Consider the following 27,757-nt stretch of genomic DNA (forward strand, 5'->3'; position numbering starts at 1 on the left):
AAACAGCAGTATACTGAGGGAGCACTAGGAGAGCAGGTCTGCTATGGGGGGCGGGGTGGGTGATGTGGAACATCAGGGAAGACTTCGAAAATGGAACGTGGTCTGAAGTACATCTTAAAAGACAAGTGAAATGTTTAGCAGCTGGAGGGATGAGGGGTGTGGGTGTAGAGCAGGGGTGGAGGAGGGCAGTGCAGCTGAGCCAAGGAAAGAATCTGTCTGGGGTTGATGCTGTAGTGTAAAGAGCAAGCCAGGGCAAGGGCAGATCTCAGAAGACTTCTTTTTTTTTTTCATAAATTAATTGAAATTATTTTTTAAAATATTTATTTGGTTGCGTCGGGTATTCGTTGTGGCATGCGAACTCGTAGTTGAGGCATGCACGTGGGATCTAGTTCCCAGACCAGGGATCAAGACTGGGCCCCCTGGGCTTCCCTGGTGGCGCAGTGGTTGAGAGTCCGCCTGCCGATGCAGGGGACACGGGGTCGTGACCCGGTCCGGGAGGATCCCACATGCCGCGGAGCGGCTGGGCCCGTGAGCCATGGCTGCTGAGCCTGCGCGTCCGGAGCCTGTGGTCCGCAGCGGGAGGGGCCACAGCAGTGAGAGGCCCGCGTACCGCAAAAAAAACAACAAAAGAACTGGGCCCCCTGCATTGGGAGCGCAGAGTCTTAGCCACTGAGCCACCAGGGAAGTCCCTTAGAAGGCTTGTTAACCATATCAGGGAGCTTGAATGATACCTTGTAGGAGGAGAGCCTTGATTACTATTAGATAGCAGAAAGCTCACCCAATTTGTATTTTTAACTTATTTAGCTCCTTTTTTGGGCATAAATTTCGGTGGGGGTCAAGAGTGTGGGCAGGGAAGCTGCTGCATTGGGCCAAGTGAGAGATGAGGAGGTTGTGAATCAGGGCTGTGAGAGGGCTGAATCAAGAAATAATTAGGACACCCAATTAGCAGCAACTCCACACCCAACCCTGGGTGTGGGATGAGAGAAAAGCAGACCTTCCGAGCTGGTGGTGACGACAAGCATGATAGTAAATACAGAAAAAGCCTATCTGTGTAGGGGAGTAGTGGGGTGGAATGCAGAGTGGAAAGAGCATGGGTTCAGTTTTTGTTATGTTGAGCAGAAGGTGCTCGTGGGACATTCAAGTGGAGATGCTTAGTCGGAAGTTCTGGGAAATGAGCTAAGATTTAGAAGTCATCAGCATGAGTGGAAACTGAATGGGTGAACAAGTGAAATTGCCCAGGCAGACTGCAAGGAAAAAGTGAGCCAGTGATAGACGCAGTGAAAAACCAACATTTAAGGGAGCAGGAGGAGGAAGTCCAAGAGACTTTAGTTGGACACGAAAAGCAAAACAACATGGTGATATACTGGCCTTGCATGATGGAAAATTCTTATACTCTGTCCTTGCTCTTTGTACCTTTTTTTTTTTTTTTTTTTTTGCGGTACGCAGGCCTCTCACTGTTGTGGTCTCTCCCATTGCGGACCACAGGCTCCGGAAGCGCAGGCTCCGCGGCCATGGCCCACGGGCCCAGCTGCTCCGCGGCATGTGGGATCTTCCCAGACCGGGGCACGAACCCGTGTCCCCTGCATCGGCAGGCGGACTCTCAACCACTGCGCCACCAGGGAAGCCCGATCTTTGTACTTTTAAAGATCATTTAAATCTGTTTTGCAAAATCTCTGACCAGAAAAACAAATTCTGCCTACACTATTATTAATCAAACTCTTCTCAAAGATTTAATTTCTGCCCTCTGCAGTACTACAGATAACCCTGCAAAGTTTGACGGCAGCTAACGTGACTTACTTCAGCATTCCCTTCTTGGCTTGAACGTTGTTACTTCACAGTTCCCCATACGCTCCACGTGATGACATTTTCAGCCTTCATCTCTGGTGATTCTCTTCTGGCACTCTGCTATTTGCCAACTTGTCCACAAGCATAGCAAGCCATCCTCTGGAAGTAGTCTAACTTGTGCACAGTACACTCTAGGTATTATATTCTTTCCAGTAATGCAGCCTAAAATTAAGTTTAGGAGCAGCAACATTACACTATTAGCTGTTTGAATGTGTAGTTAACTAAAGTGCACTGCCCTCCCCCTGCAAACATAAACATGTAACCAACCCTTTTTCCCCCAGCCTGTACTTCATTTTTTTCTTTAGCCTAACTGTAGTTTTCACATTTCTGCTCAGTTTTTTTTCACTCATATGAAAAGCTTTCTTCTTGTCTCTTTCATCATGGGGCAGGAAATGGCCAGGACGCCTGATAATAAAAAGTTGTAGACAAACATATAGCAACCATCAGACCAAGGCAAGTGTCAAGAATGGACTCTCATGCAACTCCAAACATATGGTTAATGTTTTGACCCAACTACAGGCTTCTGGCTCTATCTTCAAGCTGCAAGTTTAACAAGGAAATAGTTTATGGGTGGGGCAGACGGCAGCCATTGTTTTTCTGATTAATTCTACTTTTCCTGAATTGCCTGTTTGATGATTATAACTGTTTTCTCATTCTCTTCAGAAGTTTCTCGATGATTACAAGTTCTTATGCCTTCAGTGACAAAAGACAGGGAGGGCCATTGAAACCCTGAGTCTTTCAGGCAAATGTAAAACAAATGGAAAAGAAAAATTTCTCACACGCTTAAGAGAGATGCAGCACAGAAGTCAACCTCAAAAAGCCAGGTAGCATTGCCATATGGTGTCTCTAGCTGAAGGCCGAGCATGTGAACCCATAAAAAAGGCCATCTGCCCAGTTCTGGGCTTTCCTTTAACGTTGTTCTCCCCCAAAGAGCAAGGATTGTTAAGAGACCACTCTTTGTGAAGCGGAGATAGTATGCAGATTGGTGCTCTATCATTCCCACGCCCTGAGCATCTCCCCATTTGCACCCTACTAATGGACAGGGGCTTCCTGTTCCAGGGTGACTGCTGGAGCCAGACTGCTTGGGTTTGGATTCTGGCTCCACCACGTATTAAGGCCGTGGCCTTGTGAAAGTCAACATCTGTAAAATGAAATAACAGTATCTATTATCTCAGGGTCATGAGGGAAAAACGAGTTAATATAAATCACCTAGAGGAGTGCCAAGCACATATCTTGCGTTCAATTAGCACTAGACACCATTTCTTTAATGTTCCTGGGCCTGGAATCACTTTTAATACAGGTATAGGTCCCGCTTGTTTGGTTCTCCCAGGATAGATAAATGAGGACCGAAGGAGTTAATTGTCAGCACGTAGATGAGTAAGGACTTCTTGACAGTGTTAAGGTTGTGGGCAAAACTGTAGAAAACAACTGTTATGGTCCCAAATTTCTACTGACTGGGAAGCCAAAGCAATTTCCTCCTGCATACAATTTATTTGGACGTGCTCAATCTCACCAAGTATATCACAGCATCAGAGAACACGGCTAAGGGCAGGTTACTTACGTCTGTCAGGGTAAATTCTTGCTTCTTGCCTTGTTTTGCACGAAGGTAAATAAACAGCCAGGAGCGAGGTGGGGGACAATGAAATAAGGGCAGAGCACAGAGTGAGGGCGATAGCTCACAGTGAGGCAGGCAGGCAGGCAGCAGCAGTTCTAGCCATCAATACTTTATTGTTCCAGTCAACACCTGCACAGATGTTACTGTCCAATTCCTGACCCTAGTAGGGGGTCCCACCACACTTGGACCATGGCCCAGAGAAGCAGGTCTCCTTATTCCTCCCTAAGATAGTAAGAAAGCCCCTCGCCCCACAAGACAGAGCTCCTGCTCACTAACGTAGTGCTGGCGCATGTGCTGTGGGATCCCTGCTCCCATCCTGCATTGGGAAAGGCTGGGATGAACCAGGGCAAGGGTGCAGTGGAGGATACACGGGCTACAGCGACTAAGTGCATAACTACTGACCTGACCCACCACCCCGGGCTTCGTCTGCACCTCCCAGACAGGAGCCTCCCTAAAGCTTTGCCGGGGCCTGCTGGGAAGGAGGAGCTGGCAAAGAGTGGGGATTGAGCTGCTAAGGACAGGACACAGCAGGGAAATAAAGCAGAGAGGAGCGTGGCACAGGAGAGAAAAATGATAAAGTGCCTGAACTAAACAACCAAGTGGGACACAAGGACAGAGCAGCACAGGTCCCTGAGGATAGGAGGAAAAAGAAAGGGACAGACCACCAGGGCTTGGGGCATCGTGGAATGAGACTAGAGTTGAGGCAGGGAAGCAAGTGGGAAGGACTCTTCTAGCCCTGTTCACATCCACTAACCCAAATGTAAAATTATTTACAAGCTTAAAACCAATCCCAGGTACTGTACCAGGCCCAGGACAGCAGGCAGGCAGGCAGGCAGAGGGCGGACTGGCTCCATCTGATAGCCAGCTTCCCCACATATTGCTCCTCCCCAGCGCAGTAGGGAAAGGAGGAAACAGTGACATCCCTAGCCAAGAAGCCCTACTGTGCCTGCAACTCCTTCCCCTGGGGTTCATGGCTCTGCCATGGCCTGAGCCTCTTGGGCTGACTGTACCAGAGACGGGGTATTGGGCCCTAGCGGGGGAGCATCAGCGGGCTCTGGGAATGTCTCTGGCCCCAACCCCAGCTCTGCATTCAGCTGCTCCAGCTCCCCCTGATCCAGCAATTCAAAGTCCTCAGTGGTGAGTGCCTCTTCTTCCTCGGGGGCAGGCAGGGGCTGGGGTGAGTCCTGGGGAAGAGGCGGGAGTACTGAGGGGGTAGGGGCCGGGTCATTTTCAGCAAGGCAAAGTAGGGGTGACAGGGCGCTAGGTGGAGTGATGAGATCACCACTCACTGCCTCTGGGCTCGGTGTCTCCACTGGTCCTCCAGCGGAGAGCATCACTCCATCTGTGGGAGACCCCGCCCCATTGAAGTGCGTGTTCACAAAGTGAAGGGGGGATGAGAGCCGAAGCAAGGTTTCCTTGGATGCCACATCTTCTTCCTCCTCCAAGTCCAAGTCTTGCCTTGAGAGGGCCTGAGGGGAGCCCAGCAGGTCTTCGGGAGGGGCCAGGTCTGTCTCCTCTCCCTCCCCCAGCTCCCGACTCAGGGCCTCCTCTGGCTCACTTGGCAGGCTCTGCTGGTCCAAATCTGGGCAGAAAACAAAGGGCCAGGAATGGGCCTGCTGTGCTGAGCAGCTGCAACAGGCCAATCGGCTCGAGGTTGAGAACTCAAGACATGGAAGGCTGGGCCAGGCCTTAGGCATTAAGGTCTTTCAGGAGTTTGGAGTAGAACTAGAGGATCAGCTCCCCACAGAAAACACTTATGGGGGCAACTGCCAGAGAGCACAGCCAGCATCCCACGACAGGGAACAGGAAGCTTGGAGGGGACAAAGGACCATACCCTCCGACACGTCAGTTAGTTGTGGAGTCGTCGCCCGGGATACGGAGAAGCCACCACTTTCCAAAATAGAAGCCTCCTCATCTGACAGCTCTGAGTCTGTAATGGCCAAAGCCAGGGCTGTTTTCTTCACATCCACCTGCAGGAGAACCAGGATGAATGTCACAGGCAAGGGGCTAAGAGAGCCCACTCTCCAGGAGCATCCCTGCCCCACCACCAACCCCCACCCCGTGGAGAGGTGGCTGCTCTAAAGCAGAGCAATTCTCCCCCAGCCCACCTCCCTTGGACCTCACCACTGGGGAGAAGCCAGCCAGTTCTGCCTCACTCTCACTCTCTGTCTCCGCCAGTGGCTCATCACCTCCGGGGGGTGCATTCTTCCCCTGCCGCTCTAGAGAACCAAGAACAGCTGGGCAGTGACCAAGCAGCAACAGTGGTGGGGGACAAACACTGCCAAAGGTATGGAAAGTATCTAAATCCCAGGGCATTTCACAAGCTACAAGCCAAGGTCCTCCCCCATTCCCCCCCTTCTGGGGCATGGGATCCCCTTACTCCTCTTGTCGTGTTTGTGATGCAGGGCATCAGCTTCCGCCTTCATGCTGTAGTCCAGCTGCATGAGCAGGGGCTCCAGACGAGTGTACATCCTCTGGATCAGCTCATGATAAACCACCAGGGGCCACAGCAGGATGCTCAGCACTGGGGGTTAGAGTGTCCACTCAGAGATCCCTAAGCCTATTTCCCAAGGGCCCTCATTCAACTGATGCTTAAACAGAAAAGGCTGAAGGAAGACAAAGTCCCTTCCTGAGGCTGTTCCAACTTCTTCCCACATCCACTGCCCTCCCCAGATGACTATTCCACTGTTACTAATACTACAGCATCCCCTGGAGGTCTCTGTAAATGGGTAACTGGGCAGACAGTGTACCATCCACCCCTGGGTCAGTCCATGGAAAGAAAACAAAGACAGGGCTTTGGAAAGGGGAGAGGTCAGACCCTACTCACAGACAATGTAGGAAATCATAATCCCCGGAACATAGTGTCCCAGCACAGCCAGTACAGCACAGCCAGAGCAGACGCGAGCACAGAACTGCAGAGGAGAGCACAGGATCTAAGAACTGTAGGCTGAGGTATGCGCTCCACTTATCTGGGTAAGAAATATTACTGCTCAGCTGGTGGAAGGAAGCGTATGCCCTCTAGGAATGCGGTGATCCAGTTTAGTCAAGTGGATGCCCAGGACCACCAACTAGGAAGTTTGCAACAAACATTACCAAACACCTATAATTCAAACTGGTCTCTCTCGGCAAGAAACCGTGTCAGAACGGCAGAAGCTTATTCTGCCTCCTGTACCAGCCTACTAGCTGTAAATCTTGCCTCAAGAAGGCACCAGGCCTTATCCTTCAGTCTCCAGCTGGGGAGTTCGAGTCACTCCTCCCCACCCCCGCCTCTATTTCTCCACAGCGTAGAGAACTGTTGTGTGATGTGGGGGAGGTTACCTGAGCTGGATTCTGCCTCTTGTACTGCAGCAGCTCCTGCAGGTGAATCTGGAAGGTGAGCCAGCTCTCAGCCAGGTATCTGCACAACTCGGGCACACTCAGCAGGTGCGGCCGGGCGCCTGACCCCGCACCCTCACTGGGGAGACATGACACGACCCCTGGAGGCCTCAGACACCAGCTTCCTAGGCACTCAAATCCCTCTGAGAATGTCAATGAGCTCTTTAGTCTAAGGAAGTGGACAACCCCACCTCCCAGAGGGAGGCCGTCTGGGTCCTGGAACAAAGCCCAGAGCTCCCAACCCTTTGCCCTGAAAGGAGCAGGCACACGAACACCGGCGCGAGAACCTGGGACCAAGCTTGTTACCAGTGCATCCACTATGCTGGGGCCTGTGCCTGCAGAAGCTGCAGTACTGCTATGCACTGTGGCGGTGAGACACTGGCACCAAAGCAAGACAGGGATTGGGCATTAGTCTTCAAGCGTGGCCTGCACTCACCTGTCAGAGTGTGGCTCCTCTGGGGAGGATGCTTTAGAGAAAGGAGGAAAACAAGTTACTGAGGTGTAGAGCTCTGGGAAACACTCCCTAAGCCAGAAACAGCTGCCCTTCCTCTGCAGTCCCAGAGTGCTTTTTTGAAATGCCATTTGCAGGCAGTATTACATCGTTGTCATTTGTATGTCTGTCTCCTTCTTTAGACTTTACCTTTTTCCACAATGGGAACGACATCTTATTCACGTTTACACCCCAAACAACTCACACACAGTCTGGCACCTAGTTACTCCAACATGTCAATTAAGTGAGTATGTAGACAACAAAAAACACAGGAAGAGCTAACGCTCCTATAGTTCCTATCATATATGAAGCCCTACCACAGGCACATAAAGTGAGTTCACTTCTTTATTCTCCACCTCCTTACGAAATAAGTTTTACAGTCCCTGTTTTACAGTTGAGGAAACAGGCAAACGCAAATCGGAGATCAAGTGACTCTTCCAAGGTCACATACAGGGTAAATGGGAGAGCAGGCAATGGAACCCAGGCCATCTGGCTGCAGAGTCCGCAGTCTTAACTACTACACACAATAACATTAATTTTGAGAAAGGGGAAATTATATTTCCCATCTGGGGAAGCAGTTGTGCTCTGGGAGGCAGGTGGCCTGCTGTACGCTCTCCTCACCATTCAACCCAGCCAGGTGAGTCAGGCACAAAGCAAGTGCTCAACGGGGCTTGCTGAATGAATGAAGTAACACTCACCTGAGATGTCAGGGAGGAAGCGAGGCTGCCAGAGATCCAACAGAAAATAGGCCAAAAGTGAGATGCTGAGTAGGAAGAAGGGCCGTAGGGAGGAAGAAGACAGCAACCTTAGGGAGAGACAGGCAGCTCAGCGGTGAGCGGGTGAGAGAGGCTCCCACATCCATCGCAAAGGCGGAAAAGCGCCCACTGATGGGGGAATGGGAACCTCCAGGCCTAACTCGACACCCGAAGACAGAGAAATGGGGCAACCCAGGCGGACGACGACCTTTAAAAAACAGCTGATGGGTCAGTCCCCCAGGACAAGCATCTTCCCCAGAAAGAGGAATCCGGGCTCTCCCGCCCCCGCTCTACCGCGCAGCCCGGCCCCGCCCCCCTCCTCCGCGGCCCTTACCAGAAGAGGCCGTTGAGCGCGGCCGCCGTGACCAGGCTGTGCAGCGGCTTCTCCCACACCAGCAGCCGCTGCGCTGCCGCCAGCACCGCCTCCCAGCCGCGGAGCCGCAGCCACAGAGCCGTGGCCAGGCGTCCCACCGCCTCGGCCGTGGCAGCCTCCTCCTCCGCCTCGCCGGTGGCCTCACCCATGCCTAGGCTCAGGCCCAGGCCGAGGCTCAGGCCCAGCCCCGAGCCCCCACCTGCGCCGGTGTTACCAGCGCCACCGCCACCGCCACTCGCCATGGCCCCGCCGCAGCCGCCGCCCAAGCCCGCGAGGAGCCAGGGCTGCGCGGCCGCCGCCGGGGGCGCGTCAGGCGGAAGGGGGCGCACGCAGCGGAGAAGGCCGCTGAGGCCGCGGACGGGCGTCACGTGACGGCGGAGCGACGACTCCGTCACGTGACATGCCCTAACCGCCGAGCTAGGGCGGCTGGAGCCTGCGCGCAGGCGGTTGCCGGTGACCCTGCTCCTACGCAGGTTCGTATTTTGGCTGCGCCGAGCGGTGTCTGCCTCTTTCGGACGGAAGGACGGAAATCTCCGCCTTTACCCACCCCAGCCAATTTTCTTCTCCCTGTGTAGTCAGGGCGGCTAGGAAGGCTGGTCTTGGCCCGGTATTTCTGGCGTGATGCGGCCGACAGGGTCAGGGAGTGGGCTTCAGATGCCCAGTATACCCCGAGAGACCTGCTTCTGCTCTGGTAGGGCGGCGACCGTTCCTTTACGCAACACTCGACGGTACTAGTCCTCCCAGTTCCCTCTCCTCAGCGAATAAACAAACAGCAGCGCCTGACTCGACAGACTCAAAAACAGCTCCAGCTATTAAGAGAAGTAGTTACCTTCCCATCTTTCTGTAAACTCTCCCGCCTTTACGCACGGAAAACTCCTTCCAGTCCCTTGCTTAAGCAAGAGATTGGGGTCTGGGGGTGAGTTTAAAAATAAAACCCTGTTTAGGTGCTGTTTACTCTTTGGGGGGCATGTTAACACCATTTGTTTTTGTTTTTTGCGGTACGCGGGCCTTTCACTGTTGTGGCCTCTCCCGTTGCGGAGCACAGGCTCCGGACGCGCAGGCTCAGCGGTCATGGCTCACGGGCCCAGCTGCTCCGCGGCACGTGGGATCTTCCCGGACCGGGGCACGAACCCGTGTCCCCTGCATCGGCAGGCGGACTCTCAACCACTCCGCCACCAGGGACGCCAACACCATTTGTTGAGGCGTAAAATATAACAAGCGTTTTGTGTTTCCTTGAGATCATTTAATCTCTGCAATAATCCTACAAAATTCGTGTTTAATTAGGTCTAAAATTCCAAGCTGTACAAAAGGAAGATGTACAGCCAAAAGTGCTCTTGCCTTTTGTACACAATTCACTACTGTTAAATTTTTGTGTACTCTTCCTGACGCTTTTTTATGTATATTATTCTGTGTGTGCGTATTATCTCCTCTTTAAAAAAACAATTGCTAGAAACTCCCTGTCCTGAGTCTTTGTTTTATTTACATCGGTATGAAAAGTTCACCCGGGCTCGTTCATCCTCACTGCGCCATGGTCCCCTAAGAATTGTTCCGATTTCTCAGACGAGGGCACGCTGGGGCTCAGCGATACCAGGAATAATAGCCCGGCTCCTTCCCGGCGGTCGGGGCCGGTGGCTCGGGCCGCCGGGAGGCAGGAAGTCTCGGGCGCTGACTGGCCAGCGGCGCCCCCGCGGCCTCTAAACGCAGGGCAGACGCGCGGCGCGGCAAAGGCACAACACGCGCCTCGAAGCCGGGTCTTCTCTACTGGGTGAGGTGGACGTCCTGGCCCTTGAGCTTCACTCCCCGAGTCCGGAGCCCAGATCCCGGGGCTGGGAGCCCGGAGCCCCGCCCGGAGCGGAACAGGAAGAGGCTCCCGCCTGCCCGGCCCCGCCTGCCGCCTCTGGCCAGTGGTGGGGGTTGCTCCACCGGCGAGGGTGGGGGCCAGCTTGAGGGAGGCCGGCGGGCAGGTGGACAGGCATTCAGGGGCGGTTCCGCGGCTCCCTTACAATTCGTTTCCTTTCCTTCCACCTTCGCAGGGCGGCGGCTGGCGGCGCGATGGACCTGGCCGGGCTCCTGCTGGACGAAGAAGGCACATTCTCCCTCACCGGCTTCCAGGACTTCACGGTGAGCGTGCGGCCCGCCCCCTCCCCTGCCTCCCCGCGCTTGGAGCCGGGACTCCGGGCGCTCCCGTCGGGGCCCGAGCGGGGCCGCGATCTCGCCTGATGGCTCTGCCGGGGAACCAGGCGGTAGTCGCTCTAACCGTGCCTACTCGAGGCCCTGGCTGCTTGGGCCCCGGGGGTCAGCCGCGGGGTACAGGACTATGGAGTAGGAGGTGGCCAGCCGGGGCCTTTCTCAGAGAACTTCTCCCCCAGAGCCCTCAGCGAAGAGGATTCCACCCCCTGTGGACAGACTGCTATTGGCAAACAGTCCGGAGAATGCGGGGCTGGGTGGGGCATGGGCCGCGCTAGTGGTGAGGCAGGCCTCTCGTCCGGCACCCCCCTTCCAGCCGGGATCCACGATCTCCATCATATCCTTCCCTGCCCTTCGCTCTCCACCACCCTCCTGCCCTGTTCAGTTCCTCCCAGGACACCAGAAGCTGAGTGCCCGGATCCGAAGGAGACTCTACTATGGCTGGGACTGGGAAGCTGATTGTAGCTTGGAGGAGCTCTCCAGCCCTGTGGCAGGTTAGACAGTGTTGTGCGAATGGGCCAACGAGAAGTCTGAAAATGGGGTTGTCAGTGGTCACCAAAATGACTCTAGGTGTACCCTGGGAACTGCACTGTCTCTTCATAGCTGGTGCATTTGATTGGTGTAAGCACTAGGTTTGTGTTTCACTTTTTTTTTTAAAGCCTAGATGAGGAGGAGACATGGCTGTTTTACAAGTCTATATCATTTTTGATTTGTATACCAGAAACTTTAAATTTTCCGAGGATACATGTCGTATATTTCCGAAACAACGCATGTGTACCTTTTCAAATGAATTAAAGAACAAATCTAGATAATTTCAGGTGACAGGGAAATAAGCCTTCCTCCTGGAAGGAGCTGAAATTCAAACCTGGAATGGGCTTTTCGTCTCAGTGTGGGAGAATTCGATGTCTATTTTGTTATTATGGTTCTGCCCCCAAGGCCTCAGATAATACAGTTTTGGGTGATAACAGTGGGGACAACTTTGGAGGAGTTGTTTGCTCACTGTTTTCCTTCTGCCCCCTGCAGACATCGCTGTGGAACTGCTCCAGAAGGCAGCCCCCAGTCCTATTCGCAGGCTTCAGAAGAAATATGTAGCCCATGTGTCCCGGTGAGCCTGCAATTGAGAGAGATGGAGTGAGAGTGTTTCGGCCCTAGAGAGAGGGGAACGGTTATCTCTAAGGAGAAGTTGTAAAGATACAGGGATGAGCATCATAAGAATTACAAGAGCTGAAAGACCCTTGGGTTTAATTACTAATCCTTTTCGCCACCCAGGGAGGCATGCATTTCCCCGTGTGCTATGATGCTAGCTCTGGTGTACATTGAGCGGCTCCGGCATCGAAACCCAGACTACCTACAGCATGTGTCATCGTCTGACTTGTTCCTGATCTCCATGGTAAGATGCCCTCTTCCCTTCATCTCTCTGGTGAGCCGGGAGCCTGGTGTGAGCTCTACTGACACCACCTCTGGTTCCTCTGCAGATGGTGGCCAGTAAGTACCTCTATGATGAAGGGGAGGAGGAGGAAGTCTTCAGTGATGAATGGGGAGCTGCTGGGGGTGTGGCCGTGCCCACTCTCAATGCCCTGGAGAGGGGTTTCCTGAGTGCCATGGTGAGTAACTATTCTCTCTCGCTCTGTTTTCCTGGCCCATCTTTATATTCCTTTCATCCTTTGTCTTTTATCTCCCAGCTTTCTGCTGTCTCTTCATTTCTCTTTTTGCTTGTCCTCCCTGTGCCTTCCTTTGTTACTGTCTTCCCTTCTAGCTTTTCTGGAATAAGCACACCCTTTGGAGGTTCCTGGCATGGTGAAGCCAGAAATGGAGCATCCCTCATCACCAATCCTCCAGGCACCACAGGGGACACTCTGGGCCAGAGCTTATCTTACTGGGCTCTGATTATTTGCTCCCTATGAGTATGGACCATCCTCAAGAATACTTTTTCCCCTTGCTTTTAATGGAGGCTGCAATATGAAACCAGATATGTGGTGACTAAGTAAGTTAATACGTAAAAGCTTTTGGAACAGGACTTCTCTGGTGGTGCAGTGGTTAAGAATCCACCTGCCAGTGCAGGGGACACGGGTTCGAGCCCTGGTCCAGGAAGATCCCACGTGCCACAGAGCAGCTAAGCCCGTGTGCCACACCTACTGAGCCTGCGCTCTAGAGCCCATGAACCACAACTACTGAGCCCGCGTGCCACAACTACTGAAGCCCGCGTGCCCAGAGCCCATGCTCCGCAACAGAGAAGCCACCACAGTGAGAAGCCCACGCATTGCCACGAAGAGTAGCCCCTGCTCGCCACAACTAGAGAAAGCCCGTGCGCAGCAATGAAGACCTAATGCAGCCAAAAATAAATAAATAAATACATATTAAAAAAATAAAATAAAATAAAAACTTCTGGAACAGTATCTGGCACACAGTAAGAGCCAAGTGTTACCCGTAGCAGTGGTTGTACTTGCTCCTCTGGGTCTGGTTATTAATTGACTGTGACTGTGGCTCATATCCAAGCCTGGTTCGACGCTCTTCTCTTCCTACCCACAGGATTGGCGTCTCTACACTGACCCTCGGGAGATCTTTGAGGTGCTGAGCTGGCTGGAGAGCTGGTAGGTTCCAGGATTTAGGAAGAGGTCGAGGGATTTGGGGGGAGGCTTCAGCCACAGGAGCTAAACAGAGATGAGGGTGTGTGTAACTGGGGGAGAGAGAAGACGGGAAAAAGAATCGCCCAAGGTAGTGGTTCCCAAAGCTGTCTGCGGTCCTCTTTGTAATAACCTTTGGGAGGGTGGGAGAAGCTTATTTAAAATACAGATCTTTGTCTCATTCTCAGTTTCTGGATCAACGGGTAGTCTAGGAATCTGTACATTTACCAAGTTCCCTAGTGTTTCCTGGCGGGTCCGCAGGGGAAAGAGCGTGCCAGTGGGCCAGCTGCAGGAGGGTTGCAGACGCTCTCTGTCTTTTCTCCTCTTTGTGCAGCGTGGCTGAGCAGCAGGGCCGCCGGCGGGGCTGGTACACCTACACAGACCTGTGTGTGCTGCTGGAGCAGCCTGCCTGGCAGCTGGCCCTGGGCTCCCTCTGCCAGTGGCTGGCAAAGGTGAGGAGGGGTCAGGAAGGATAGGGAGCTTGAGCCGGCTGCGGTGTAGGGTGGGATGATGGAAAGCAAATACGGAAAGGCTCAGGAGATGAGGTTTGGGAGTAGATGGTGATAGAGAGCTCTCACTTGAGTCCAGGTGTCCAGAAATAAGGGGTGGGCGTGTTAAGGACAGTGAGAAGCGGGTTTGGGGGAAGGGGATCTGGGCACTGACCTTTCTTAATCCCTCTCCTGCAGGTGTCCTGCCTGTTAGCTATGGCATATGTGAGCAGTGTGGCCCTGGCTGTGGCATCGATGGCCGTAATACACCAGTCCTTGGGGCAGTCCTGTAGCCCCCCACCTGGCCCCCCAGACCTTGGACTGGCCTCCAGGTGCCTTTCGGAACCCTGCATACCTGCTTCGGTGCCACGGTGCCTGCCTTCTCCTGCTAACGTCTCTAGCTGCCTGGAAGTCGACGTAGGGCCGCGTCCACTCTGGGGCAGCCTTCTGGCCTCACGGGCACCGCCACCATTGCCTCCCCCGGCTGCTCCGGCTCCTCTCGCTCTTCTCCACAGCTGCCCCCTTTGCCAGAAGCTCCAGAAGGACTCCCCAGCCTGCCGTACCTGCCACCACCCCAACCATACCGTCCCCACTGGGCCCCCCAGCCCCCGGTACCACTCCCACGGCCTGGCTCCCCCCTGGCCTTGGAGCCCGACGCCCCCGCTGCTCCCACAGCCCCAGCAGTGTTCCCTCTTCGGCATCATGGAACTGGCCCGCCTTAAGTCTTTCATTTTTCCAGGCTAGGTAGGGTTCTGAGGAACGCATTAAGAGGATTTGGGAGTCCCTGAGAACCTGGAGGAGCAAAGCGTGATCTGGGTTCTTGGCTGGTCCCCTGTCCTCCTGAGTGATGGAGCTTAAGGGCGTTGTGGGGCAGAAGGACTGAAGGTCACTTGCTCTTCCATCCCTCAGTGGCTGGCTGATTGGCCAGGGCAGTGGTGGTGCCAGGAGAAGCTTCAGCTCAGCGACCAGGGGCGTGTCACAGGTGGACAGGGGAGGAGCCCCTGTCCCTCCATTTCCCCTGGGCTCTTTTAGACTTTTGAGTTTCCTAGGATGGGGGGAGGGAGGGAGGAAACATTGGCCATGGTCTATGTGATGTCCCTGATGCAGGAGAGGCAGGGACTGACAGGGCCACCCACGGTGGGAGCTGCTGCCGGCAGGCGGGGTGAGGGGGGAAACCCTCTCCTCACCCGTCACTGGGACTTAGTCTGGAAAAGCCAGGGACTGCTGGGACCTGCAACCTGGCCCTTTCGTCTTCCACCCTTCTCTTCTTAGTCTCCCGCTCCTGGGCTTCCTTCTCTTCTGGTTCCTCTCCCGGGTGTTCTCCTCACAGGCCTCTCTGGCCACTGCTTTGTATCTGGGTTTTTCACGCTTTTTGTAGAACCAAGATTTCAATAAACAATTTCAGTCGCGTGGCTTGGACTCTTCCTTCTGCAGCAGCCCTCGAAGAACTCTCCTCCCCATATCTACCTTCTCAGCCTCCCTACTCCCTGATGCTATCATCTTGCAACTCATTCTCTCAGCCCCATTCCAGAACTTCCCTGTTGTTTGATGGCCATAGGCTCCCATATCAAGCTTCTCCCTCATCCCTGCTCCCGGCACCCTGGGGCCCCAAGCACTGCTCGACTTGGATGCAGTGGGGCCCAGAAGGTGACTGTGCCACGCCAGGGGGTCGTAGCCCTGTCTGTCACAAGTTCTGATTGAGCACCGTCTTTGTGGATCCGTAAGCACATCTCGTGGAGAGAGGCCAAGCCAAGTATCCAGCGGAGCCCCGTGAGCTTGAGGGCAAGCCCAAGGACACCTTATCTCTCTCCGGACATCCTTTCTGGTCTGACACGTGGTCGTCTTTCTGGTCTGACACGTTAGGTCGCCATTATTAAAGAGAAGACCAAGGCTGGGTTATCACTGGAAGAAGGAAAACTGAGCAGCCAGCTGGACTAAGGTTATTTGGGACCATGGAAGAAGGTCCTCAGCAGGGGTGGTGCTGCTACCTAGGGTGCATCTTGGAAATTTATGGGGCTTTTTGTTTGTTTTTTGGCCGCACTGTGTGGCATGTGGGATCTCAGTTCCCCGACTAGGGATGGAGCCCATGCCCACTGCAGTAGAAGCATAGAGTCCTAACCATTGGACCACCGGGGAAGTCCCTATGGGACATTTTTTGATTGACAAAAATTTGAAGGGAAGGAACTCGCTGGCATGTAGTCGCCCTGTACAGGATGCTACACGTCCTGAAATGCTCAGGAACCCCACCTCTTATTATGAAGAATTCCTGAGACAATTTTTGAACCACCGGATGTACGTCACGTATATGAAAAGCCTGTTTGTCTGAGCCTAGAATTACGTGTTTTACATGTAAACACAATAGATTTTGCACATTTGGAAAAAGACTCAGTTTGCTAGGAATGCACCTCTGTGTAAATTAAAACTATGCTTTGTTCATCACTTTACCAAGAACTTGTTCACTATTTTGGAACATCAGGTCACTAACGGCAGCAGTGCCTGTGGTACACGTGTCATCAGGAAAGCACCGATATCAGTTGGCATTGCAGTTGTCACATCCACGTTGATTCCACATATGGGGGTGGGCACTGGACTACTTCATTGTCTTCTGGTTTAGTTGGGCCCAAGCTTTCACACACTGAAAGGATAAATTACTTGTATTTCTCCTTTATATTACAGTGAGGACATTATACGGAGTTGTGGTCACTGTTGTCGTACACGATGTAGGGATGTTTCCTTTTGAGGTAGTCCACGGGGCTGGACGCTAATAGGCTTGAGAACTGCAGTGTAATCGTGATGGTTGCAAATGGCAGTGGTGAGGAGGGAATACAGTCTGTAAAATCTCCCCAGCCTATTTTAGAGGCTTCCTCCCCACCACTCCTATCCCGGGACAGGGGCTCTAGATGGAGATTCTTGGGGGGAGGGGTCCAGAACTTGGCTCCCCGGTTAATGGGTGACGGAATTTGTGCAAGAGCTGGGCAAAGGTGAAAGGGCCGTGTCCTGCCCCAAATCCCTCATCCCTTCGCTCTGCTTCATTGACACTCCCGCCCCCTGCCCACTCCAGGCAGCTAACTTCACACAAACTCTGACCTCTTACTCTCCCTCCTTAACTCCAGGGCAGGCAAGACAAGACGAAAGGCAGGGCAGCATGAGCCGATCACCCCCCAACGCCATACAACTCCGATCCGTGGGCTCCCAGGGTACCATGGCTTCCCTGCCGCAGCCGTCTGCTGTCCAAAATCCCTCCTCTCACTCTTGGGCCTCTGTGTGTGGGTCTCCACCCTGGGGCCTCAGCTGTCTTCTGGCTCTGCAGGTAGGAGCAGAGGTGCAGGAGCTGGTGCTGGCTGAAGGGGGTGTTTGGAGGGAGGAGGTGTGGCATGAGAAACCCTCTGGAAGTAGGTATTTCTGCCTATTTCTGAAGACTGTTCCTCTGCCTGCAGCATATCTTGGTCCTGGCTTCTCTGCTCTGCGCCTCCCACCTGCTCCTGCTTCAATGTCTCCCTGCAGGAGGACTCTCTTCCTCCCCTGCCCAGCTCCTGGCCTCCAGCCTCTTTTCATGTGGCGTGTCTACAGCCCTGCAAACTTGGATGGGCAGCAGGTGAGGGGAACTCCCTGGAGAGAAGGGAACAGGGTCCCAGCGCGTAGGAGAGGCTCGGGGAGGCTTTCAGCTGCCCCGTGTTTCCAGACTTGCCTGGGCTGCTGTTCCTACAGGCTGCCTCTTATCCAGGCTCCATCCTTAGAGTTTCTTATCCCTGGTCTGGTGCTGACCAGTCAGAAGCTACCTCTGACCACCCGGACACCTGGAAACTGTGAGCACAGAGCAAGGGCACAGGGTGAGGGTGAGGTTGGGTGCCCACCTGAGCACACAGTTGTAAGTGGGTGCAGGATTGAGATGGGGCAATGATGGGAGGGTTAGGCACCATGGGGTGCTGGAGCTGTGTCAGGCACCAGCCAGAACTGTAGAGCAATGGGTCTCCAACCTGTTTATCTCTCTGCTCTCCACGTCCCCAACTTCTCCCAGCTTCCCTTGTGCTGCGCCTGTGTGGGGGACCTGGCTGCCACGGCCTGGAACTCTGGAACACTTCTCTCCGAGAAGTGAGTACGTGGGGATGCGGAGGAGGAAAGCTAAGAGTGGTGCCCGACTGGGGAGGCTCTTGTTTCCACTTTACAGGGACTGAGAGGCTCTAGGGCAAAGAGTTGGGTGGGGGGAACCTCTCCTGGAATTTTTTTTTTTCCACACCACGTGGCTTGTGGGATCTCAGTTCCCTGACCAGGGACTGAACCCGGGCCACGGCAGTGAAAGCCCGGAATCCTAACCACTAGGCCACCAGAGAACTCCCTGGAATTAGTTAAGATGTCCAGGCTGAGGTCATCTCAATTGAGCAGAATGTTTTCTCTTTGTCCACTTCTCCACTCCACCAGGTGTCCGGGGCCGTGGTGGTCTCCGGGCTGCTGCAGGTCATGCTGGGGCTGTTCGGGGGTCCTGGCCACTTGTTCCCCCACTGTGGGCCCCTGGTGCTGGCCCCCAGCCTAGTTGTGGCAGGGCTCTCGGCCCACAGGGAGGTAGCCCTGTTCTGCTCTGCTCACTGGGGCCTGGCATCGCTGTACGTAAGTCCTGAGAGGCGTGGTGCCCGGTGGGGTGTGTGGGAGCGGGGGAGGGCAGAGGTGCTGGCTCCACCGGGTTTAGCTGCCATCTTGAAAGGGACAACACTTTGTGGATCTGGAATCCAGGACTTTTGCTGGATTCATTTGTTCACCCTGACTTTCACCTTGTCTCCCACTGACCCCCAAGGTGCCCTCCTTCCCCCTCCATGGGGGGCTTTCTTCTCCGGGACCCCCTTTTATGGTATTCTGCCACTCCTACCTCCACTGCCCCGCCTCCGGATGACTGCTTCCTCTTGCTCGTAAAGCTCCTTCCCTCTCCTAGGCTTATCCTGCTCATGGTGGTCTGTTCTCAGCACCTGGGTGCCCGCCTGTTCCCGCCTCACCCCTGGAGGCGAGCTTCAACCTCTTCAACCCACACTCACATCCCTGTCTTCAGGCTCCTCTCGGTATGTGGAGGTCTGGGCAGGGGCAGTTGAAGTTAGAAGGGCTGGCACGGAATGCTCGCTCGGCCCCCTACCTTTTGGTTTCTGTCTACCCCTCCAAGGCTAGCTTGAAAAGTTCTGGGGGAGGGGTTCTTTTCCGTCTCAGTCTTGTCCCTCAGGTGCTGATCCCAGTAGCTTGTGTGTGGATCCTCTCTGCCCTTCTGGGTCTCAGCATCACCCCCTGGGAGCTGTCCGCCGAGGCACCGTGGTTTTGGCTGCCTCACCCAGGTAGGTTTTCTCCTCCTCCATCTTCTTACTCAAATAAAGGTGTCTCTTTCTTTGGACTCTGAGTTAGTGAAATTAGCTGTACGGATTCTCAAAACACACAAGGGAGAGAAATTGCCAGTCTGAGGGGCAATGCCAGCCGCTCACCACAGGTGTCTTTGTTACTGTTTAGAGACATCTGTAAGCCCCACCACTGCGTGTTGATACTCCTTAACCAATTTACACATTTATGTTACTTACTCCCACAGACATTTGAGTTGGTGACCTGTGCACAAAGATTGCTTTTGAGGAGGCATTGTATATGAAATTTGCTCTCTCATCAATTTAATAGTGGTCTGTTGAGTGCTTATTATGTGCTAGGCACGTGACAGGGGACATGGTGATAAACATGACAGACACGGTACCTGCACTCATGAAGCCTATAATCTGTTGGGGAATACAGATACTAATTAAATAGTCACCCAAGTAAATGTAAAATTGCACGCCGTAAATTAAAAAGGGCGGGTACCTTGTGTGATGAAAGGTCATAATGGGGAATCTGACTTTATTGGAGAGTTCAGGAAAGGCACTCTTTTTTTATGTTTTTATTTATTTAATTTTTAATTAAAAATTTTTTTGGCTGCACTGTGTGGCTTGTGGGATCTGAGTTCCCCAACCAGGGATTGAACGTGGGCCCTCGCAGTGAGAGCATGGAACCCTAACCACTGGACCACCAGAGAATTCCCAGGAAAGGCATTCTTGAGGAAGTGATCACTGAGCTGAGATGTGAGAGATGAGTAGGAGCTTATTGGGTAAAGGCAAGAGTGAAGAGCATTCTAGGTGGAGAGAACAGCATATGTAAAGGCCCTCTAGTGGCCAGCAACACAAGTACAAGGGCCTGAAACAAGGCCAGTGTATCTGGAGTGAAAGAAGTGAGGCAGAGTGTGGTGGGAGATGAGGTTAGAGAGATAGGTAAGGGTCAGACCAAAGAGGACCTTGTAGACCACAGTAAAGGGATGGGTCTTTACCCTGAGTTTGATGCTTTTGTCCCAAGCCATTATCTTCAGAGACAATGGGGCCTTTAGGGTGCTTGTGTCATAGGCTGTCAGAGGCAGGGGGATGCTTCAGACGTGAGTCTGGCCCCAAAGCAGCTCTTTCTCCCTCCCCAGCTGAGTGGGACTGGCCCTTGCTGACACCCAGGGCTCTGGCTGCAGGCATCTCTATGGCCTTGGCAGCTTCCACCAGCTCCCTGGGCTGCTATGCCCTGTGTGGCCAGCTGCTGCATCTGCCTTCTCCACCTCCGCATGCCTGTAGCCGAGGGCTGAGCCTGGAGGGTCTGGGCAGTGTGCTGGCCGGGCTGTTGGGGAGCCCCATGGGCACTGCATCCAGCTTCCCCAACGTGGGCACGGTGAGCCTTCTCCAGGTATGTGGACGGGGGTGGGGGGAGAGGAGCCGGAGGTGCAGGAGAGGGAAGGGGACTGATTGCCAGCTGTGCCCAGCCCTCTGCCAGGCACTCCACAGCAGTGATCTCATTTAGAGAGGTACCTAGAAGTGGTAAGGGCTAGGAGTGTGAGGAAGACACTAAATCACTACTGAACTCCTTCTGTGCCTCAGGCACTGTGCCAGGGCTGAGGTTCTAGAGAGAAGCAAGTCAGATGAAGTCCCTGCTGTCTTGGGGACTTCGAGAGAGAGAGGTGGACAATTTAAGAAAAAAAAAAAAAGAGATAATTTCCAAGAGTGATAAGTGCTATTTAGAAAACAAAGTGGGGGTGGGATAGTGGTTGAGTAAGGGAAGCCCCTTTAGGTAGAGTGCTGGGGGATGCTTCCTGGGAGAGTGACATTTGAGTTGGGATCCAAACGATGAGAAGGTGTCGGCCAGGTGAAAACCTTGAACGGTCGAGGAGGTGGCTGTGTTTTCTAGGCTGGATCTCGGCGAGTGGCCCACTTGGTGGGGCTGCTCTGCGTGGTGCTTGGGCTTTCCCCGAGGCTGGTCCAGCTCTTCACCACCATCCCACTGCCTGTGCTTGGTGAGTGGATGTATCAGCAGGACTGGTGTTGAACCAGTACCCCCCAGCAGGGCCCAACTGGTTGCTGGTGGTCAGCACCCTTTCTTTCTGAATAGCCTCCCTAATATATGGATGTACGTGTCAGCTGTCCTATTTTCTCAGCCATATCTTGGCCTCTTTTTTTTTTTTAACATCTTTATTGGGGTATAATTGCTTTACAATGGTGTGTTAGTTTCTGCTTTATAACAAAGTGAATCAGTCATACATAAACATATGTTCCCATATGTCTTCCCTCTTGCGTCTCCCTCCCTCCCACCCTCCATCTTGGCCTCTTGACTGGCCTTCTCTGCTCCTGGGCCTCTTGGTTGTCTCCGCCCATTACAACCTGCCCTGGCCTGCAATACTCTCTGCTGTGCCAGCCCTCTCCCAACATCTTCAATTACTTCTGTATGAGACAGGTGGGGTGCTGGGGGTGACCCAGGCCGTGGTTCTGTCTACTGGATTCTCCAGCTTCCACTTGGCTGACATTGACTCTGGGCGGAATGTCTTCATTGTTGGCTTCTCCATCTTCATGGCCCTGTTGCTGCCAAGATGGTTTCGGGAAGCTCCAGTCCTACTGAGCACAGGTGGGAAGAGGGGGGATGGAAAGAGAAGTTGCTTTGCAGTGGGAAAGCAAGGGCTCAAGGCTTGAGTTTCTCTGGACTCCAGGCCCCCACACCCAGAGAAGGGCTTTGGTATAGTCCACCCATTTGTTTAGCAAATATTTATTGAATACTGTGCTAGCCCCTTGGGATACAAAGGTGACTGTAGATGTGACAGTCTAGAAAAAGAGATGAGATGTGTAGAAACATAACTAGAAAGGTTTAGATAAAGAGCTATGGTGCTCGGCGGTGAGAGAGATGGCTTCTGTTGGAGATGATCTGGGTAACTTTTATGGAGAAAGTAACATTGAGCTGGTCTTGAAGGACGGTAAGATTTAAAAACGTATTTGGTGAGAAGGTCATTCCTGGTGGAGGAACCACCATAAACAAAGACATAGAAGTAGGAAGTCACAGGGTATGTCCTGGGAGTGGCGAGTAACTTAGTTAGCTTAGCTTAGCAAATAGCAGTGGTTCTTAACTGAGGATGGTTTTGTCCCACAGAGAACATCTGGCAATGTCTGGAGACATTTTTGGTTGTTACAAGCAGGGGAGAGGTGATTGTTAGTGGCACTTAGTGGGTAGAAGGATGCTACTAAACATTCTGCAATGTACAGAACAGCCCCCTCAAACAGAAAAGTATCTAGTCCAAAATGTTAGTAGTACTGAGGTTGAGGAACCCAGGCTAGAGCACAGAAGGTAAGAAATGGGAAATAAGGTTGGGGCTTTTAATACCAAACTTTCAGGAGACAGGGAGCCTGGAACTATCGAAGCATATCTGGAGGGCATGTGTATGCTTAGAAGATAGGGTGTTGAGCAGGGACCCTGTGGGAAGGGCCTGGGTGTGGGAAATAGAGAGCACAGGGACAAAGGAGGGGGGGCATGGAACAGTTCAGAAAGATCTGTCCTTGGTCCAAGACTTAGGCTTAGGTTGGAAGTATTAGGCTCCTTGGCTTTGCATAGGATCAGAGTTTCCCCTCCTGCCTGGCCCCAACCCCCTGTAGGCTGGAGCCCCTTGGATGTGTTACTACGCTCACTGCTCACAGAGCCCATCTTCCTGGCGGGACTCTTGGGCTTCCTCCTAGAGAACACCGTTCCTGGTAAGTTGAGGCCAGGCCCCAGCAGACTGGGGAATGGCCAGGAAGTCATCACTTCCTGGGTTGGGCAATGGCCTGAACACCCTCTCTCTCTCTCTCTCTCTCTCTTTGAATTAAAAACATATATTTTTTAAAATTTATCTTATTTTTGGCTCTGTTGGGTCTTCGTTGCTGTATGCAGGCTTTCTCTAGCTGCGGCGAGTGCGGGCTTCTTATTGTGGTGGCTTCTCTTGCTGTGGAGCACGGGCTCTAGGCGAGAGGGCTTCAGTAGTTGTGGCTCGTGGGCTCTAGAGCACAGGCTCAGTAGTTGCAGCACACAAGCTTAGTTGCTCCATGGTATGTGGGATCTTCCCGGACCAGAGCTTGAACCTGTGTCCCCTGCATTGGCAGGCGGATTCTTAACCACTGCACCACCAGGGAAGCCCTGACCACCCTCTCTTTTGCAGGCACACAGCTTGAGCGAGGCCTAGGTCAAGGGCTGCCATCTTCTTTCACTGCCCAAGAGGTTCGGATGCCTCAGAAGTCCAGGGAGAAGCCTGCTCAAGAGTATGAGCTTCCTTTCTCCATCCAAAACCTGTGTCCCTGCATTCCCCATCCCCTCCGTTGCCTCTGCCCACTTCCCGAAGACTCTGGGAATGAAGAAGGAGTGCCCTCTGAGCCAGGAGAGACAGCCGACTTGCTGCCTGGCTTTGGGGAGCAGTGCCCTGGGTCTAGCAGAGAAGAACTTAGGTCCCAGTAATTACCAGGACTCCAGCTTCCACCTTGATTACTTTAGCCCTATCTCTCAGCTTGCTGGAGAGCCAGATCCCAGGCTCTACTTTCTCTCAGGGAGAGGATGTGTGTGTGTGTGTGTGTTTCACACGGGCCCACCTAAAGGTCTCATTTCCCAGCAGGTGTGTTTGCCTTTCCTTCTCTTAATTAGGCCCAACTGTTCCAGAGCAGGGCCATGGTTTATGGGCCATGATTGAATGATATTTTGCCTGTGAACTATCTATACTCGAACCCCAGCATTCACTAACTGATACTTATTATGCCTCCTATGTGCAAGGTCCTGGAAATACAGATATGGATAAGGCAGGGTCCCTGCCCTCTCAAACACTTATGGTTTAAAAAGACATGTAATTACCAACTAAAATCCAAAGTAGAAAGCAGTCTGCAATAAAGATCGAAACAATGCTATGGGAGCAAAGCGGAAGAAATAATGAGTTCTGATTGGGGATAGTGGGAAAAGCTTTACATAGAAGCAGCACTGAGGCTGGCCTTAACAAGAGGATTTTTCGTTGTGGAACAGGGATGGGGAGAATTTTTTAGGCTCAAGTATTCAGCTCGAGCAAAACAGTAAGTTGTACAAGGTGCAAGATGAGTTGAAGGATGTCAAGCTTCTCTGTGGTGATGGAGCATAAATTGGGGGTGCATGGAGGGAGAAATGAGACAGGAGAGGTAAAGGATGAGGTCAGACCATGGGATTTATGCCTGGGAGACTCATCTCTTAACTCGAGTGCTGGTGGAGACCCAAAAGAGATATCTAGTGAAGTTCAATCCCCTCGTTTTATTTAAAAACAAAACAACAAAAAAGGCTGGACGCGTAGGGAAGGGAAATGACTTTGGGTTTATCAACAAATCCAAATCCGGGGTCCCCTCTCCTGCACTTCGTCCGGCATTCTTTCTACTCTGCCAGCGCGACACTGAGGGGCGGCCCTACCCCTCCACCTCTCTACCAGGGAGTTCTCCAGCCTCTCTTCTCGCTTTCCCGGCCACGGTGTCGCTCCACCTCTGACGGATCCATTTATCAGCTCCGTGGGCCCAGATGTCCCGCCCACATCAGGCTTGGGCTCCGCCCCAGTGTCCCAAGACCCCGCCTCCCCGTGGTTGGGGGGAAATGCCCCTACTCTAGGCCTTTCGGGTTGCGCGGGCGGGCCAGCTTGCCGCGGGGAGAGTGAGAGCTCTCGAGGCCGCTCACGGTAGGTGGGGTCGAGCTCTAATCGGGGCCAGGGCCGGGGCCGGGCGGCGAGAGATTGCTCGGACTCTGCGGGCTGGCCCTGGCAACGCGCTTCCTCCAAGAGTTTTCCTCCCAGGAGGGACCCGCGCGCGGCCGGGGTTCTGGGACAGGCCTCCGAGGGTGGGCGTGGGCGGGGCCGGGGGGCCGCGCGTGCGCAGCTTGCCTCCCGGCCGCGAGGCGGGGTTTGTGCGGGTACTCCTATGCGGGCCGCTCGGCGCCACCAAGCAGCCGGTTTTCGGTTTTGTTGCCCTTTGAGGGGTCCCGAGCCGCGCCTCATGCAGCCCGTGCTGTAAAAATAGAAACGTGGGGCTTCCCCGGTGGCGCAGTGGTTGAGAGTTCACCTGCCAATGCAGGGGACACGGGTTCGGGACACGGGTTCGTGCCCCAGTCCGGGAGGATCCCTCATGCCGCGGAGCGGCTGGGCCCGTGAGCCTATGGCCGCTGAGCCTGCGCGTCAAGGCCACAACAGTGAGAGGCCCGCATACTGCATAAAAAAAAAAAAATAGAAACGTGAACGGTGAAGGCCTTTCTAGTGAGGGCGAATGGAAACTGGACGCCAGGCGGGTCTCCTGGGGTAGAGCTGTGGTAAAGGGACCGAGGGGCGGGGCGGGGCCCAGCCCGGACGGTCGCCGGGGTTTTGCTGCCCTCTGCAGGATGGCGGAGGAACTGCGCCGAGGGAGGGGCTCACGGCCGAGGTGCGGGACTGGGTGCCGACCCGCTTTAGGCCACCCCACTCCTCTGTTGGCCCTCGGCGCTTCCCCATCCTCATTCAAAATAATAAACGGGTGACTCTGGTTAACGTGAGGGTTAAAGGCATCCTTGAAGGAAACATGAGAAAGGTGAGATATAGAGGCCTCAAAGCAGGACACGCGTGGTGGGAGCAGCAAACCCAGGTCTGATGCTGAATTTCTCAGACCTTTTTAGGGGGCTTGTTGATCCCAGATCCCACATTTTAAACTCCTCCCCCGCCCGCAGAACAAAACATACTGTGTGAGGGTCCTGAGCTTCCAGGCTTTCCGAAGTGACAGGCTCGGATAGTCAACCCAATTTTGGTGACTCTTAGAGCGCACGCTGGGGAGTGCCTGTAAGGGAGAGAAGGGCTTGGCGACTTGCTGTTTGTGACCGACTTGCTGTTTCTGACCTTGAGCAATGTGGAACTCTGGTCCCGTGAGGACTAGCTTAATCATTCCAAGATCTTCTCTTCCCAGTAGGAACAGCAGGGGGGAATGTGACTGAAATACCATCATCTGAACACAAGGTTTTGAGGCTGCTGCAGATAAAAATCACAATATATATAGTTCTATTTCACCTGTCTAGTGACTGTACAAATTATGTTACAAGGCCATGCTTCAAAAACTAGGTTATGGTTGGAAGAATAATGGCTTAGATTGAGATGAAAATGACTGGAAGAACAGCACCGTGTTAACCACGTTAATGAAATCCAAGGATTTTCATTGTTTTCTTTGTATTCTAAGATCTGCGCTCCCCCCACCAACTTCACTTTGTGTTTATAAACTGAAATTACATCACGTTTTTTGTTTGGCTGCGCAGGATCTCTGACCAGGGATTGAACCCGTGCCCCCTGCAGTGGAGGCATGGAGTCTTAACCGCCAGGGAGGTCCACCCTTTTTTTTTTTTTACCCTCCGGAAAAATGATCAAACTGCCTGTAAACTAGCCATAGTTACTGAACATCTACTAGATTAAGGCTACAAATTTAGTTGCTGAAGTCAAAAGGTTGGTTTCCAGGATGTGCAGCCGGGCATGATATCATTGATGGCAGTGCCTTGGATGTGGGTGTGGATGAGTGAAGTGGAGTTAATTCGTGGTCTCTACCTCTGTGATGTGCTGTGCCTTGTATTGACTTCTTAGTCATTCAGGGTCTTCTTGAAATGGGGTTGGGGCTTTTCTCCTTGCTTCTGGACACAGAGTTATTAGCTCTTTATTTGTGTCTCATTGATCCCTTTGAGAATTTGACCATAGCTGTGGACGTCTTCCCTCCAAATGGGTATATGCAGGTATGCACAAATTTTGCACATAATTCCAGAGGGTTTACATGCATAGACTCTAGATTAAGAATCCCTGACTTAGAGAATGTATATATATTTAGGGAAAAAATATATTTAGGGGGCATATAAATATATATATATATATATATATACACACACACACACACACATACATACATATATTCATTTAGGAAATATATATATATGTTTAGGGAATACATATATATATATACCCACACACACACATATTTAAAATTCTGAGAGCTTCCAGAGTTTTTTTTTTTTAGATTTTATTTATTTATTTTTAATTTATGGCTGTGTTGGGTCTTCGTTGCTGCATGCAGGCTTTCTCTAGTTGCGGCGATCGGGGGCTACTCTTCCCTGCGGTGCACGGGCTTCTCATTGCGGTGGCTTCTCTTGTTGTGGAGCACGGGCTCTAGGCGTGCGGGCTTCAGTAGTTGTGGCTCGCGGGCTGTAGAGTGCAGGCTCCATAGTTGTGGCACACTGGCTTAGTTGCTCCACGATATGTGGGACCTTCATGGACCAGGGCTCGAACCTGTGTCCCCTGCATTGGCAGGTGGATTCTTAACCACTGCGCCACCAGGGAAGCCCAGAGTTTTGCTTTTAGATAATGATCAAATAATTTGAATTTCCTGCGTGTGACACTTATGACATGATGTTTTGTAAAACAAGAACTATTTCTTCTCTTCTAGAAGCTCTGGGAAAGGATAACATTGACATATTTATTAGGAATGTGATAAAGGTGCAACAAGAATGGTTTAGGTTTCCATATTGTTATATTATTAGAAAGCAGAAATACTAGTACCAATATGCTGAGGCTTAACCGCTATAGAAGAAGGAGATATTTTATGTTTTCTAGGAATTTAATATGGGAAAAAAAACCCTCAAAATTCTAAATCGATTTTTAGTGGCAAGAGGTGGTAAGGTTGGTGCTCAGCTGGTTATATAC

At 52.8% G+C, this 27,757-nt stretch overlaps 4 protein-coding genes across 15 annotated transcripts in view; 3 read left to right on the forward strand and 1 right to left on the reverse strand.

Moving 5' to 3' along the window:
• Positions 1–3,316: 3,316 nt before the first annotated feature.
• On the reverse strand, positions 3,317–8,820 carry RETREG2 (reticulophagy regulator family member 2). Of its 3 annotated transcripts, XM_060152073.1 has the most exons (9): positions 8,415–8,820; positions 8,024–8,130; positions 7,272–7,302; positions 6,779–6,914; positions 6,288–6,372; positions 5,841–5,984; positions 5,585–5,679; positions 5,295–5,430; positions 3,317–5,042 (listed from the first exon to the last, which is right to left on the reverse strand). In XM_060152073.1, exons 1-9 carry the CDS (start codon positions 8,693–8,695, stop codon positions 4,429–4,431), a joined length of 1,629 nt encoding a protein of 542 aa, XP_060008056.1. In that variant the 5' UTR covers positions 8,696–8,820; the 3' UTR covers positions 3,317–4,428. The 3 variants fall into 3 exon arrangements, with proteins under 3 accessions (XP_060008056.1, XP_060008058.1, XP_060008057.1); XM_060152075.1 differs by lacking the exon at positions 8,024–8,130 and having other exon boundaries at positions 8,415–8,435; XM_060152074.1 differs by lacking the exons at positions 8,024–8,130; positions 8,415–8,820 and having other exon boundaries at positions 6,779–6,826; positions 7,272–7,288.
• A 77-nt stretch (positions 8,821–8,897) lies between these two features.
• On the forward strand, positions 8,898–15,162 carry CNPPD1 (cyclin Pas1/PHO80 domain containing 1). Of its 4 annotated transcripts, none has more exons than XM_060152077.1 (9): positions 8,898–8,926; positions 10,487–10,574; positions 11,026–11,134; positions 11,664–11,745; positions 11,910–12,030; positions 12,116–12,244; positions 13,170–13,231; positions 13,599–13,716; positions 13,951–15,162. In XM_060152077.1, the coding sequence occupies exons 2-9, from the start codon at positions 10,506–10,508 to the stop codon at positions 14,494–14,496; spliced, it is 1,236 nt and encodes a 411-aa protein (XP_060008060.1). In that variant the 5' UTR covers positions 8,898–8,926; positions 10,487–10,505; the 3' UTR covers positions 14,497–15,162. The 4 variants fall into 4 exon arrangements, with proteins under 4 accessions (XP_060008060.1, XP_060008059.1, XP_060008062.1 ...); XM_060152076.1 differs by lacking the exon at positions 8,898–8,926 and adding an exon at positions 9,969–10,218; XM_060152079.1 differs by lacking the exon at positions 8,898–8,926 and adding an exon at positions 10,355–10,360.
• A 1,735-nt stretch (positions 15,163–16,897) lies between these two features.
• On the forward strand, positions 16,898–23,520 carry SLC23A3 (solute carrier family 23 member 3). 3 transcript variants are annotated; one of them, XM_060151276.1, is made up of 12 exons: positions 16,898–17,062; positions 17,190–17,347; positions 17,461–17,582; positions 17,771–17,844; positions 18,172–18,353; positions 18,677–18,800; positions 18,956–19,064; positions 20,210–20,463; positions 20,962–21,067; positions 21,505–21,672; positions 22,689–22,784; positions 23,228–23,520. In XM_060151276.1, the coding sequence occupies exons 1-12, from the start codon at positions 16,898–16,900 to the stop codon at positions 23,518–23,520; spliced, it is 1,851 nt and encodes a 616-aa protein (XP_060007259.1). The 3 variants fall into 3 exon arrangements, with proteins under 3 accessions (XP_060007259.1, XP_060007260.1, XP_060007261.1); XM_060151277.1 differs by having other exon boundaries at positions 17,461–17,558; XM_060151278.1 differs by lacking the exon at positions 20,210–20,463 and having other exon boundaries at positions 17,461–17,558; positions 18,708–18,800; positions 19,025–19,064.
• A 1,109-nt stretch (positions 23,521–24,629) lies between these two features.
• Positions 24,630–27,757, forward strand: part of NHEJ1 (non-homologous end joining factor 1) — a 76,749-nt gene continuing 73,621 nt past the window's right edge. For 4 of the 5 annotated variants that reach the window (XM_060151280.1, XM_060151282.1, XM_060151283.1 and 1 more), the window contains exon 1: positions 24,630–24,742. The gene's annotated coding sequence lies outside the window, so the exon portion shown is untranslated. The remainder of the gene's footprint in view (positions 24,743–27,757) is intronic. The other variant, XM_060151281.1, reaches the window with a different exon arrangement.

Source organism: Lagenorhynchus albirostris, chromosome 6 (genome assembly GCF_949774975.1).
Source record: "Lagenorhynchus albirostris chromosome 6, mLagAlb1.1, whole genome shotgun sequence".
NCBI lineage: Eukaryota > Metazoa > Chordata > Mammalia > Artiodactyla > Delphinidae > Lagenorhynchus > Lagenorhynchus albirostris.